The sequence below is a fragment of the Aedes aegypti genome, chromosome 3 (assembly GCF_002204515.2).
Source record: "Aedes aegypti strain LVP_AGWG chromosome 3, AaegL5.0 Primary Assembly, whole genome shotgun sequence".
NCBI lineage: Eukaryota > Metazoa > Arthropoda > Insecta > Diptera > Culicidae > Aedes > Aedes aegypti.
The window spans coordinates 42303439-42318500 of record NC_035109.1 but is presented as its reverse complement, the minus strand read 5'-3'; the positions used below and the strand labels follow the sequence as shown (position 1 = coordinate 42318500).

The 15062-nt window shown below is 37.0% G+C and overlaps 1 protein-coding gene across 3 annotated transcripts in view; it reads right to left on the bottom strand.

Annotated features, from left to right (window-relative positions):
• Positions 1-15062, bottom strand: part of LOC110678647 (C-myc promoter-binding protein) — a 97533-nt gene that overhangs the window by 26818 nt on the left and 55653 nt on the right. For all 3 annotated transcript variants that reach the window (XM_021851784.1, XM_021851786.1, XM_021851785.1), the window contains exons 3-4: positions 2353-3117; positions 2183-2289 (exon numbers count right to left, since the gene is read on the bottom strand). In XM_021851784.1, coding sequence (XP_021707476.1) covers positions 2183-2289; positions 2353-3102 — 857 coding nt within the window. In that variant the 5' untranslated portion in view covers positions 3103-3117. The remainder of the gene's footprint in view (positions 1-2182; positions 2290-2352; positions 3118-15062) is intronic.

Below are 15062 nucleotides of genomic sequence, written 5' to 3'. Positions count from 1 at the left end.
TGTCCAAGGATTTTTTCAGCATATTACCCAGGTAATTCTTCTGAGATTTTTCCAGCAATTTCTTCAGATATTTTTCCCGAGATTACTCAAGAGAAAACATTTCATGGTTCCTCCAAAAGTTGTCCTTAGCATTTTTTCCTCCAAAAAACTCCGACAAGAATTTCTCCAGGGATTTTTCCAGAGATTTCTCCCAGAAGTTCCTCTAGAGATTCCTCCGTAAATCCTACAGGGATTTCTTATAACTTTTTCTGCAGGTTCCTCTTGAAATTACTCATGAAAACTTTCTATGTATTTCTCCAGGAGTTTATCTACGGATTTTTCCAAAACAATCTTCATGGAAGAAGTTTCAGCATAAATTCTTGTAGGAATCTCTAAAAGTATTTTTGAAGGAATCCCCAAAAGTATTCTTGGGATTATTTTTGATGAAATTCCTGGAGGAATTCTTGAAGGAAATTTCTAGATGAATTCATGGAAAGATCCCCAAAGGTATTTTTTAGACAATTCTCTAGATAAACTTCAAGATAAATCCCTGGAAGATTTGTTAAAATAGTTGTGTAGTTGCGAAAAACCTTAAATCACTTCCTGTAGCGATTTTGCTAAATCTATCTCTAGGAGAATTTCTGAAGAAAACTTTTGAGGAATCCCTTCATGAATTCGTGAAGTAATTACTTGTAGAATCCCATGAGGTGGAATCCCTACAAGAATTCCTGGTAGAATCTCTGGAGCAATCCTTTGATAATCCCTGAAGAAATTCCCGGAGTAATTTCGAATGGACTACTTATGGAATACACTGAATGCATCCTCGAGGATCTTCGAGGGGGGCCCAGATAGCCGTAGCAGTAAACGTGCAGCTATTCAGCAAGACCAAGCTGAGGGTCGTGGGTTCGAATCTCACCGATCGAGCATCTTTTCGTAAAGGAAATTTTCTCGACTTCCGAGGGCATAGAGTATCTTCGTACCTGCCATACGATATACACATGCAAAAATGGTCATTTGGCACATAAAGCTCTCAGTTAATAACTGTGGAAGTGCTCATAAGAACACTAAGCAGAGACGTAGGCTCTGTCCCAGTTGGGACGTAACGCCAGAAAGAAGAAGAAAAGAAAGAATATCTGGAGAAATATCTGGAGTAATCCTTAAAGAAGTTTTCTTAGTGTAACCCCTGAAGTTGTCCTAGTGTAATCTCTACAGAAATCCTTGGACACATCTCTGCAAGAACCCCAGTAGATATTTTTCTGGAGGAATCCCTGGAATATTTCTGGCGAAATTTCCGAAGGAACTGCTGAAAGCACCAGGAGCCATATCTAATCTGGTCAACACAATCTGGTTGCGATCAAAACTTCTTCGGGAAGGAATCTTTGTCGAAATTGTTGTATGGATCACTGTAGAGATTATCTTGAATGCATTTGTAGTAAAGTTCCCGGAGGAATCTTCAAAAAACAATCCTGGAAAAATCTCTGGAAGAGCCTTTGGAGAAATTGTCTTCCATCACCAATGTTTTCATTATAAATCTGACCAGGACGAATTAATAATTTGGTTTTCTTTCCTACTACACAACTTTCTACGGTTGCTATTCAACGCAAGTTTAACGAACCAACAAGTTTGAATGCACGCATATGGTTCCTACAAAATGTTTGCAAGAAGCTCGAGCACATATTACACACTTCGCGCAAACATTCGTGCAACATTGCACGCACTGTGTGATCAAAGCTTTAGAAACAGAACTTCTTTGGAAGAAAGATGAGGTCAGTTTTCCAAACAAAATACACAGAAGTCACCTAAATTGTTCAACGAGTGCACGGGTATAGATATTGTTGATCAAGTTAGGAAGTGGACCCACCGAAGCTAGGCAGCCACATAAACTGTGTTTGATTTGGTATGCCACCGTTCAAGTGGACGTTTTTTGTTTATTTTACTTTTTTTTCGTAAGATCGGTAGTCCTCTACGGGCGTGACACGTGGAGTATGCTCGAGGAGGACATCCAAGTTCTTTGGGTTTATCAACTAGGATCATTTCGTTCGAAAAGCTTGTAAATTTTACGGTATTTGAAGGGGCCGATCAACAAGAGAGGCAATCATTTGCTTAATCAATGCTGATTGCGGAGGAGATATTATGAACACTCGACGATCAACTATGGGTACGAACGATCCAATTTTCAGATCTATAATCTAAGACCACTTACTCGAAGTCCTCGTAGAACGTTAAGGCCGAACCGTACACTTTGTAGGTTCCATCGTTGACTGTTAGCACGAAGGTGCTAAAAATAGGCTGGATGGGTTTGCGTTTCAGCTGAAAAGAGAAATTTTGTCATCACAACGATATCTATCGAATGCCAGCCAGGAAGCAATTTACCTTTCCATCACCGCCCGGCACGTGAGGCCATGCTTCCAAAGTGGTTCCCATCGGGAGGCAAAACAGTGGCACACTGGGGCACAGATTTAGCGGGAAATCGTTGTGGTCCACCGTGGGATACCGGTGCAAAATCTCCGGCTGATAGCTGATGAGCTTCGGACGGTTCATGGACTTTTTGTAGCACAGATACACGTCACTGCCCATGAGGCCCTTGTTGAGCGTCTTGTGGATCATACAAAAGGCATGCGGTGGTTTCTCTCCCTTGGACGGTATCACCACGCACATATCGGTGACGACCAGCTCGTTGCAGGGCATGTCATTCTTAGCCCTCCGAAATGTGAGGAACGTTTTGGAGGACGAATTGTTAACATTGGCCAACCGATCGCCGGGAGTGTAATGCACGATCTCCGCATCGGGCATGATTCGATCGGCTTCTTCGTACATGACCCCGATATCGACCAGCGGCGGTTTGTCCTTCCCCCGCCGATAGTATATGAAGCAGGCCGTGGTCCGCACGGAACCATAGTTGAGATCTGCCAGCAGACCGGTCGGTGTGTTTTCCAGCACTTCGTAGTCTGCGGGAATTTTTTCACCCAGCGACGGGAAGAACACACCGATGTCGGTGATGGGATCGATGGTGACCGCCGACCGCAGGTGGGACGAATCGTTGAAGATGTTCTCCTTCAGCAGCTTGGGGTTCTCCGGCATACCGGCTACCACAAAGTAATCCGCCACCCGACGCTCGTCCATCGTGGGTGCGGTGGTCTAGAAGACGAAGAAGAAAAGAATGGAGAACGTTAGTCGAGATAATAAATGCAATTCATTACGGGGCTGGGAGCGATCAGCCAGCAAATAATGACTTAAGTGACTAAAATTATTAAAATAGTAGTGACTGAAAAGTGACTTCAAAACTACAAGTAGTAGTCTAAAACATGCCTAGAAATAAAAACGCCTTCAATTATGAATACCAAACCACCCAATATATTTGTTGGGTAAAATCTGTAATGTAGTGAACTGGAGTAATTTGGAGTACTTTTTTATAACATTATTTTTCTGAGATACCTACATATACAATGTACTACTATTTCCAAGAATAGCACAACGCATAACTCCAACTCATTTCCAGTGATGACCTTGCCACCCATCATGCCAATCTAACTTTGCTCAACTCAACAGCAGCACTATATGTCGCGACCATCCGCACGTGAGTCAAGATATGAAAAAGTCACGTTTTTAATGGGTTTCAGCATCTATCCTGCTCTCCGTCAGGCGTTCGATTGATGGCATAATCATCGCAGGCATCTATCAACCGACCAACATGAATCACCACTGCCCACTGCCTCTTTCCCCTCAAGTACATACGAGCATTCCGTAACTTGGCTCGGTACTAGTCTTCTTACAAATTCTTTCAGACCTTAATCACCCGCAACCAACGACGGAACACGTCGATTTATCTCATAAGCAGGGCTGGTCACTGTAGGGAATGTCACGACAGTCACGTCTAAGTGTCGACGAAATCCTGGAATAATCCTTACATGAATTTCTGGGGGAATCTCTAAATATACTCCTGAACAATCTTTTAGAGCATACCTGAAGCATTTTATCGAGGAATGTGTGAAGGAAATGATTGTACCCCGTTTGGCATAAAGTCGTTTGGCATAAGGTCGTTTGGCATAAAGTCGTTTGGCATAATGGTTGTTTGGCATAATGGCTTTTTTAAGCTTTAACCGAGATCAACACTACCGAGCTCATAGCAAAAAAAATGACCGGTTTGCAATAGGCGTGGTGTTTGTTCAGAGATTTTCCAAGCTATGAATGTCAAAAATTGTTGTGACATTAGAGAGCATAACTAAACAAAACTCGTAACGGGTCTGGTGGAAGATCTTTTCGGAATGATTTTTTTTTTTCTACATCTCAGAACATAGAATATCTTTGAGCTTGTTGCGATCTACACGGCTAAAAAAATGTTGTAAATTTAAGTTTATTTTCATGCACATATTTGGAACATAAAAATAAACTTAAATTTCAACGACCAATCCATTATTTTTCAATCGAAATCACTTTAAATTTACACGGTCATGTAATATTCAACCATTTTTAGTTGAAAATTAAATGTACATTCATTTAGGTTTACATGATGCTGTAACAACACACGAATTTGATTTATTTTTACAGTAGACTTCAGTTTACATCTCATTGAAAATTAAATATTTTTTTTTCTGTGTACATATTTGAAAATATTAAATTGGCAAAGGAAGTTCGCAGTAGAATATTTCGCTCATAGAATATTTCGCTGCAGATCAAGCTTTGTCCAAGTTTGGACGTGAACACTTGATAAAAGAAGGGAAAATTTATTTTCAAAATATTTAAAGCTCTAATCCAAAGACCTATTATTACAGCATAATGCAAAAATGGCCTATATACGAGAGCAGATAATTTTTCGTTTAAAATGTTTGAGGCACTAACGCAAAAAAAGTTTTTCCACAGCATAACTCAAATGAACAACATATTTAAAAAATATGTGTGGCAAAACTTTTGAACGTTTCAATATTAATTATAATTTTGGAAGTGTACGTCAAAAATACCGTCTATCATCGAAAGAAGGGAAAAGAGATCATGTATTCACAAGAATAAAAATATGTTGATTATTGGCATGTTCTAAAGTAATTTTCATTCTTACAGCACGTCTTGCAAGAATTCATAATACAACAAAATATAAAAAAAGGTTGCCATTTAGCTTTACCAAATAAAAAAAATGTAAAACAGTATAAATATAAAGAACAGCCTATTTTTCAAAGAAGGCAACATTTATGATTAAATCTCGCATAATTTAGGTAAACGCCCTAAAAGCCATTGGTAACCGAGTGTGTAGCTCGTTGTTTATAAGCGCATGAATGGATCAAGATACAAAGTATCACAACAAGGAGATAGAGGAGAATCTTCTCTTCATCGTAGCATTGTTAAATAACGTGTATATTCATTCGTTTGCTCAGTAACAACAATCTACACACTTAATTACCAATGGATTTTAGGGCGAGATCAGAAATTATGCGAGAAATATAGAAGAAGACGCCAAAAATAATCGCGGAATAATACAACGAAAAGATATAAAACATTGCGTTCAGAATCATCGGTTCCCCGACTGCCAGTTCCCCGAATGACCGGTTTCCCCGAAAAGTGGTACAATTTAAATAGAAGCTATAATAGTCTTCAGTGGTTGGATAGTAAACGAAAAAGAACGATAAGCAATCAAAAGAAGGATGTATTATGTTTTTATTAGCTATGCACATGTTAGCAAAAATGCTGAGGACGGTAAAACTCGAAAGAACCGCCAATAAAATAAAGAAGGGTGTACAGGTATGTTCCGTTTTTATCACGTTCCGATTTTGTCACGCTCCGATTTTGTCACGTTCCGATTTCGTCAACAAATTATTCCGTTTTTATCAACACACAAAAATCAATTATTTTTTATTTTTTTAAATGTTTAGTATATTTATTGAATATTCATTTAGAAGCAATTTATATGTTTTCCAATAGCCTCAGGGTTAAATTTTCGACATTATGTTAATGTTGAGCACCATGGTAGGTGTTAAGTCATATACGATTCAATAAGGTTTGACTTCTTCCTATCCACTATTCAGTTGGAGTTTTCTAACTTGGCATGGGCTGTTGGACAAGATTGACCTATCCTTCAACAATCAAGAGTTGCTCTGGCCACGTCCTACCAACAACTGGAATTTGTGATATGTTAATACGTACTCAAGAGAGTTACAGAGACTCTCTTCTTTTTCTTATATAACATGGCATCAAAGAATTTTCAATGTAAATTTGATAAACATATACGTTCAGTTCTTTTTTATAAGTTCTTTTTTATAACTCAAAAATGTTTGGGCAACGGCAAGAGACGTGGTCGAGTTATTTTATTTTTGATAAGATTGTCGATCCCGTCATATATTGGACTTTATCTTCTATCTCTCAAACTTGCAAGCATTGCACAAATTATAGCAACCAACCATTGCCAAGCAAGGCATAGGGGAAGAGGTTCAGCAACACTTAGTAATCTATGGAAAATTTTGACATCTCCGCATAATAAGTTTGCATCGAGGAGAAGGGAAAAGGGCGTCTGGGAATAAAACTATTGATACTGGACGTTCCCATGCACGTTCCCATCCCACATTCGCTGGGATCTGGATCTTCGAGCAGACATAAACCCCTTCCCCAATTGGAGACTAAAAGGTTGATAAGGAATCTTATACCAACAGTCATACGCATATTCATAAAACTTTACATAAGAATTTCTTACCAACAAGTTCTAATTTGATGATGCTTGCTCTAGAGTTTGTACACTTTTGTGTATTCGATGATCTTATGTAATATTATTATTTAATAAAAAAAAACAACTATAACTTAAGTTTAGTTATTTGAAGGTCTATTTGAGATTTAATGCACTGCTAAAAGGCGATGGTGGCGCTGTTCTAGATTGACGATTAGTGCATTCCTGTCGATCTTTAGAAGAGAAATCACCACAATCATTTTACTTATAAGATTTTGAAAATTCAGCACAGAATATCGTAACTATTCATTTCAGTTCGCGAAATTTTCGCTACATAACTCCACATTTAATCGCCAATCGAGTGTGGTAAAAAATGCAAAAAATATACCTTGGCAAAAAAGCTCTCAGTTGATAACTGCGGAAGTGTTTGTAAGAACACTAAGCTGAGAAGAAGGCTCTTTCTCGGTTGAGAAGTAATACCATAAAGAACAAGAAGAAGAAACAGAAGGATGAGGATGAACAGATTTTGTTGTTTCTTGTTTAATCTTTCTTCAAAAAAGGTCTGCTTTCAGGATATGTTCAATGGATATTCCGGATTTTTCGGAGGACCAAGAAATGGTCATTTAAGATCATACCGAAACAACGATGGTATAATATTTTGATGCTCATCAATGCAAGTTGAAAAAAAACAGCTCTGTGGATCAATTTTCAGGATATATCCACTTTTACGAATGCTCCGGATCTTCCAAAGGACCAAGAAATGGCCATTCGAGTTAATACCGAGGCAACGATGGTGTACTATCTTGAAGCTCATCATTGCAAGTCGTTTGAAAAAATTCCAGCTTTTTAGCTTAATTTTCAAAACAAAAATCATACTTACGGATGTTCCGGATCTTCCGGAGGACCAAAAAATGGTAATTAGAGATAATACCGAGACAACTATAGTATACATATTTAAAGCTCATCACTGCAAGTCGCTTGAAAAAACAAATCCGGCTCTCTAGGTTGACTTTCAAGATATGTCCACTTTTACGGACGTTCCGGATCTTCCAGAGGACCATAAGGTGACCTTGATTGCAATTGGTTTTCCCACGATATCACAATATTAGAAGCATAATTTACATATTCGGGTAAATAAGAGGGGTTTAAACACCATTTACTATGGTTAATCTGTTCACAAAAGGAAATTGATCGAGTTGTTACGTTACCTGACCCAGGAGGACACCGGAATAACTCAGGCCATTTGAAATAAATTGGTTCCAGTATATGAAACTAGACGCTTGTGGATTGCATTTAGTGAAAACCGCATCTAAATCATAAAAACGTGACCCGGGCGGATTCGGGATAATGTTTATTACAGAATCATATTGATTGATTGGACTCTGCAATCAGCTTCCATTACGAACCTATCTCAATGCTCTTCACAGCTCCTTAACATCAATACTGTACATTTATTTGAAAAATTGAATAAAGTACAAATAAAACTGCAATTTTCTTTTCAAATTTTTAAAATTATTCATCTAAGAAAATTGTTCCGTTTTTGTCACGGTTCCGTTTTTGTCAACTGAAAATTGTTGATCGTGTTGATAAAAACGGAACATACCTGTATATTAGATGGTTAGTTCGTTCCCCACCCTTAAATGTATAAAGTTACGACAATTAAGAGTTGCAACGGGATATTCAGGGAACTGGCATTCGGGGAACTGGCGTTCAGGGAAACGACATTCGGAGAAAAGTAGCACAACCCTCCGAAGTAACTGCAGTAATCGATTTCTCTTTTTGTCAATGACTTGAGCAGATCAATGTTATCGATTTCCGCCCTTCTAACAATTGGAAACAAATAGAGCTCCAAAGAACTGCCTATGCATCCAGCTTTTTACGAGCGCTAATGGCTGCCGCCAATAGGCTCGCTTTCTGGTAGGGATCGGTCGATTTGACGTTTGGATTGGGTCCGCTCAATATAAAACGACCCAAGCCAAACGTCAAATTGACCGATCCCTACCAGAAAGCGAGCCTGTTTGCGGCAGCCATTAGCGCTTTTAAAAAGCTGGATAAAAGAAGGTGAAATTTATTAAAATTTTAAACCAACACTCTTTATGCCTATAATTATGGTTACATCATGTTTCGAAGAAAAAACATAGAATGTTTGAAAGAAGGCAAAAAAAAATATTCCAATAGCGAAACTCAAAAAAAGCAATAATATTTGAAAGAAGGATAATTTCTGGATAAATAATAAAAAAAACTATTAGTAATAACTTTCCTAATATGCTTAAGTTTATTCAAGAGCATATGATTGTTGAATAGTGTGTTATTTTGTTTCAATTGACTCCAAAACAAGCCTGATGCCATCAGAAAGTTTCAATTTTGTAGAAACGAATGTTATCTTAAGAAATTCTTGTTTTCAGACTCATTATGCCAAACGACTATTATGCCAAACGACCGTTATGCCAAACGACTATTATGCCAAATGACCTTGCACCAAGGAAATCATGGAGAAACTTTAGAGTGGTCTCGTAGAAATCTTTGGAGTCTCAAGAATTTAAAATACTGTATGTGGTTTTGTTACATTCAACAGCTGGGTTTTATACACTGTAAATGGAATTCGGTACAATGTTATACATTTTTATATGGACACAAGTCCCAATGTAACCTTTTTTTCTTCATGAATTGTTCAATTGTTTAGAAAACAGACAAATTGAGTTATTGATTTGCATTTGTATTATACTAAATCTGTACACTTGGACGTTCAATTAAATCAATCGATTTTCATTAAAAACTGAGAAATTGCGAGAACAGTGATATTAGGAACCACTTTGCTCAAACAGAAGACTATGAAGACCTTTCCTTGAAAATGACGACTTTTTAGAAACTTGTATTGAAACAGAAACCAAGTCTCTGAAAAGAGACCTGCTACAAACCCTGCAAAAGGGAACTCTACCCCATCAGCGTAAATGAGATTTCGCTTCAATCTGACGAGAAAAGCCACACGGAGCGTTTTCGCAACTCTTGCAATAATTAGTGGTATGTGCGGTGCAATTTGTCAACCTTCTGCACCCGATAGAGCTCTCGAGTACGCAAGTAGTCCGGCTAAGGGTGCTTCAACCTTCTCGGCGGCTACTCCATCCAATTAGTATGGTGCAATACACTTATAGAGACTTTGTGCGCACGAGTTCGGAACATCAATCTTGACGGAGATGCAATTGCAATCAAATGACGGTTTCCATTCGTTCACAGAATTGGGGTCAGTGCTTGGGATGGTACTTTACAGGACCCCCCGGTACATGCATATAAATAACTGATAATCAGGGCGGTCTCTGCAGTGCACTTTTTCTTACTTATATGGTGTACATTTATATGTGAGATTGTCGATTGGTTAACGAAGTGGAGCAAATAAACTGACCGATGAAAAATCAATTTCTGCTGGGCAAGATGATGCTCTGAGTATTCGTTCTAGAATATCATTTCTTTCTTATTCGCTATCAGACATACTCGATATGTTTCGATTGAAATTAGAAACTGATTCACATGAGATATTTGAAAATGATTTTGTAACCGACCCGACCAATGAACGAATTGTTTCTTAATTTTGTCACAATTTGTAACAAATACTTTTTTTACTTTTGTTAGAGGCATTATGAGGGAGAAGGAATTATAACATAATTGTAATAAAATCATAAAACACTATTGATACAATCGGCAGATCGGTAAAAAAAAGTCAACGTAACGTTAAACTATTAAAAAATTGATTTTACGTTAACTACATCTAAGAAAGTTCAACTTTTCTCCTTCAGAAAATAACAAATCTTGTCACATTTTAGCTACCTATGTAGAACAGAATTTAAATTTTGATCAATTAGTGATATTTCGCTCTATTCCATAAAACACAATTAGTTGTTATATAACATGTTGTTTTAATAACAACACATCTTGTTATAATCTTTATTCTTCTCTTTTTTTGTTTCGACTTTTGCAGTCAGCTATTTTTACTAATTGGGGAAAGGTATTCAATATCGATAGAGATATGTTTAGTAATAATACCTTTTCCAAATCGATGGTCGCATCATTTCTACTATAACACTTTTTCTAACTAGACATATATACTAAATATTATGATTTACTGCGATGGTTCTCAGACACAACATTCCAAAAATTTTCTGTTTTCCCAAAGTAGCTTCAGGCAAAGACGTAACTCTTAGAATTATATGCATCATCACTTTTAGTAAATGCACTGACATTTGAATGTGGAGATCTCTAGAGGAGTCCCTGAAGAATTAGTTGGAAGCACCACTTGTAAAATTCTCATCCTCGAGAAACCTGTCGAGGAAACCCTGAAGTACCTGTGAGAAAATTTCGTAAGAATTTCTGGGACATCTAGAATTTGAACTCAGATTCTCTGCAAGAGTTCTCCTGCGAAATTTTGCATAAAAATCACATTTCCGGGAATTACATCGGATTTCCTTCTAGAATTCATCTAACATTTCGTGATGTTATTTAAATAAGATCTTCCAAAAAAAGAATAATAGGAATCTGAACATGAGTTCCTAGAGGATTTTTTTATGTTGTTGAGTCTAGTGAAATCCTTAGAGGAACTCCATGTAAAAAATGGTAAAACTGAAACGATTTTTGGAGATATTCATTAGGAAATCTTCGGAAGAATGTGTGAGAATAAAAGTAGAAATCAATGCACAGTTGTTCGATCTAGAGCTAATGTCGGCCAAAACCTCAAAATCTAAATGGCTTAAATTATTTTACATATTTTAAGCCATATTCGAGAATGATGGACTTTTAATGAGCTTGAGCTTGATTGGCCGCCCGTGATTGCTTCTCCAGTATAGCCAGATCAGCTGCACTTACACAAGGAACCAACCGAATGACTGCTTGGGACTAACATACACCCTCAGTGTATAAGTGCTGGTGATCTTCTATTTTTAGGCAACAATGGCGCCTGCCACGTCACAATGCAGACCAATGAGGGGAAGGGGAAGGAATTGATGATGCATTAAACTGGCTCCCACAGTAGACCGTATATACCACTGCGTCTACGTCAGTTCATGCGGGAGTGTATGGGTTGGGGGAAAGGCATGGCAGAGTGGCTTGCTTCTTGGTTAGCAGACTGCCTATGTATCAGGCGTAAGGAAAGGTGTATAATGATGAGATAGAGTGAAAGCGTAGAGAAACGGTTTCTTGACCATCTCTAGTTCTAGCGTTTGCTATGAACGAGTAGGGTGTGAGTGTGATAGATTGAGAATGGAAGATAGAGGCAAGTGTAAGATACAACTACAAATTATGAGGAAAGGGACTGGTCTGGGATTGAACCCATGACCCTCTGTGTATGAAGCAGAAGCGGTGGCCATTAGACCACCGACCTCGTCAATTCAAGAATTATGGACTTTTAATTAGGACAAACAGTATTGGAACAGTATTGAAACTTTTCAATTTTTTGTGCAAATTGATCAAGTTTTTTGACGAAAAATCATAAACGATGTACACTGGGGCAAATCGCTATTTTCGACGGCCAAAACCTCTATTACTCTTGATGAACATCATGCATTCTAGAGGTTTAGTGTCTTCAACAAAGTATTTTGGAATAATGTGTACTACATTTTAACTCCTTCGGATGATCTAGATCATTTTTATCTTTTGTGCCTCCTAGCAAAAAACTTTTTTCAGCACTTCGCAAACTTTTTTTTGACATTTCTTCTAAGACACCTCAACTCTTTCACTGAAGTGGATGGCGCTGTATAACACTAGTAAAAACAGCCTAAAATCAATTTTGAAAGTTTTTCGTACTAAAAAATAATTAAAAAATATTTTGTTATCACGTTTTGAAGCTTAAGGCCACGCGGGACGACATCATAATCACCCTATTCATTTGAAGAAGCTCAAGTACTACTCCATATATCGATGCGAAAAAATTATCACTATATTCTATATATGTAGTGTATAATCCATTAAACTTTCAGCTTCATCGGTTCTCTAAAACTCGAGATTTGCTTCTGCAAAGTTCTGTTAATTGTTAGAGTGAGACAAAATATAGGGAAAATAACAATAACAATAACAAAATAAGTTTACATTATTAATTAGCAATATTTTCTGATTTAATGATACTTTTTAGTTTTTAATGATGATTTTATTCAAAAATAGAGAGCCCTACACAAAAACTGTCATAGTCGAATTTGTTCATCTCGTCTAAATATACAAATTTGCCAAAAAAAATCATTAGGTTTTTTTTTTGTAATACGTCAATTATTTAAATTGGTCAAAAAGTTGACTATGGTCAAACTTCTATTGGTTTTGAACTCATGATTCCCAAATTCGCTCAAAACTATATGTTGAAATTCAAGTTTGAAAAACTATGAAAATTTCTTTCAACTCGTTCCATGAATATCTCAGAATCGAACTCTGCCTCCATTGAAGTATTATCCATTTCATTATTATGTCTACAGGGTGTCCGCAAATTATCCGTACAAACTTTGAAGGCATGGCTGTATGCAATCAAGCAGAATAAATTCAGTATTCTTGCATGGTTTAAAACATTACCCTATTATATTATTAAGTTGTAAGTTTGACACATTTCCGGTTTCGAATATTTGTGAAACCAAGCCAAATGTGTTAAGGTGTCTTAAAGGGAGTTGTTTTTCGAGCTTTATGACGGAAGAGAAATGTTCACAGAACTCATTGGATTTGAACCGTATAATTTTCTATTTCCAGTCTAACTTGAAGCCATTAAACTGTAGGTTGCTTCAAAGAATAATGGGACATTTGGATTCATCTCTTTTAGAGTTTAGGGACACAACATCTCTAGTATGACTAGCGGCCCTCAGAAAAATCGCCTCCAAAAAATTCAAATTTGCCTGTCTCAGTAAGAAGCTACAATTTCGAAATTATTTAAAGGTGTATGTTGTGTTAACATATAGTAGTATTTAAAAAGGTACATAGACATTGATTTTTTATTGTTATCAATACGAGATCATCTTTCTCATATTTTGCTGTTCGGATAATTTACGGACACCCTGTACAGCTTCAAAATCTCTATGTCCAAGGAAGTCCAGAAACATTTTCAAATTTATGGGATCCTTGACAGAAAATTGAAAGTGATTGTTTTCATGTTAGTCATTACCACAAGACTAAGAAAGCTTCAAGCTAATTGGTAAGATCATCTTAATTAGTGATTTGTTAGTTAATCTAAGTTTATATCATGTTTCGGATGAGTTCACTTCGATAGGCTCGACAAAAACTACAACAAACTGCAAAATTCAACAGCCAGTGATGTTGTTCTACAATTCCCTCTTTAAAACATCAAAATGATGTGAATCTGTTTTTTTTTCTTTGTATTCTTTTTGAATTTTGAATGAAGATTTCAGTGGTATTTTAACAGAGCTCACAACAGATCTCTCTTAAAAGCCTATTTTTGACGGAAGGTATTTAAAGTCTGTATTTTAACAAAAGGTAAGTTTTTTTCCTTATTCTGCTTGCAGTGAATCCTGCCGCCAAATTTGAAATGTTCTTGAGAAAACTTCAAAGACTATTACGCGTCTTTTACACAGGTTCACATAGGTTTTACACAGGTTCTTCAGAAATGTCTTTTCAGATTCCTCGAGAAAAAGCTCCAGGAATTCTGCAAGAATGGGGACGGACCTGGTGTATTGGTTAGAACACACGCCTCTCACGCCGAGGACCTGGGACGACTTCCTTCGGAAGGGAAGTAAAGCCGTTGGTCCCGAGATAAACTAGCCCAGGGTTAAAAATCTCGTTAAAAAGATAAAAAAAAATTCAGCAAAAATGTTCTTCTGAGATTTCTTCTAGCATACTCCTTAAGAGATCCCTCCAGAAATTCCTCTTCAGACTTCTTTACTTATTCTTCGAGGTATGCTACCAGCGATGTTTCAAGTGATGCTTAGAGGAATTACTTCAGAATTTGCTACAAGAAATACTTGAAAACTCCGATGCTTCAGTAATTTCTTCAAGGATTATGGTGAAAGTTATTCTCAATAATACCTCACTCTTTCATGAATTGCCCTAGTTATTACTTCAGGAGATTTTCCAAATCCATATAATCTTCCTGGCATTTTCGTACGAATTCCTACAATAATTCATCCACATTTACTCAGGAGTTAATGCAGTTTATTCATGGTTTAATCTTGTAGTTCTTCCAAAGAATTTATCAAGTCATTTCACAAATAAAGCTTACTGGATATTTCGAAAATTTATTCAAGATTTTACACAAAATAATACTTCTGTAATTATTCCAATCATTCCTCCGATCTCTCCTACACAAATTTCGTTTTTATTTGGGAAATCCTCCAAGATTTCCTCGAGAGTCTAGAAGTTCTTACACATAACATTGTGGGTGTTAATCAAGGTTTAGTCTAGAACTCAATCGGATTTAATCAGGTATTACTTAAGGATTTGAAAAAAAATCAATATTATTTATCAA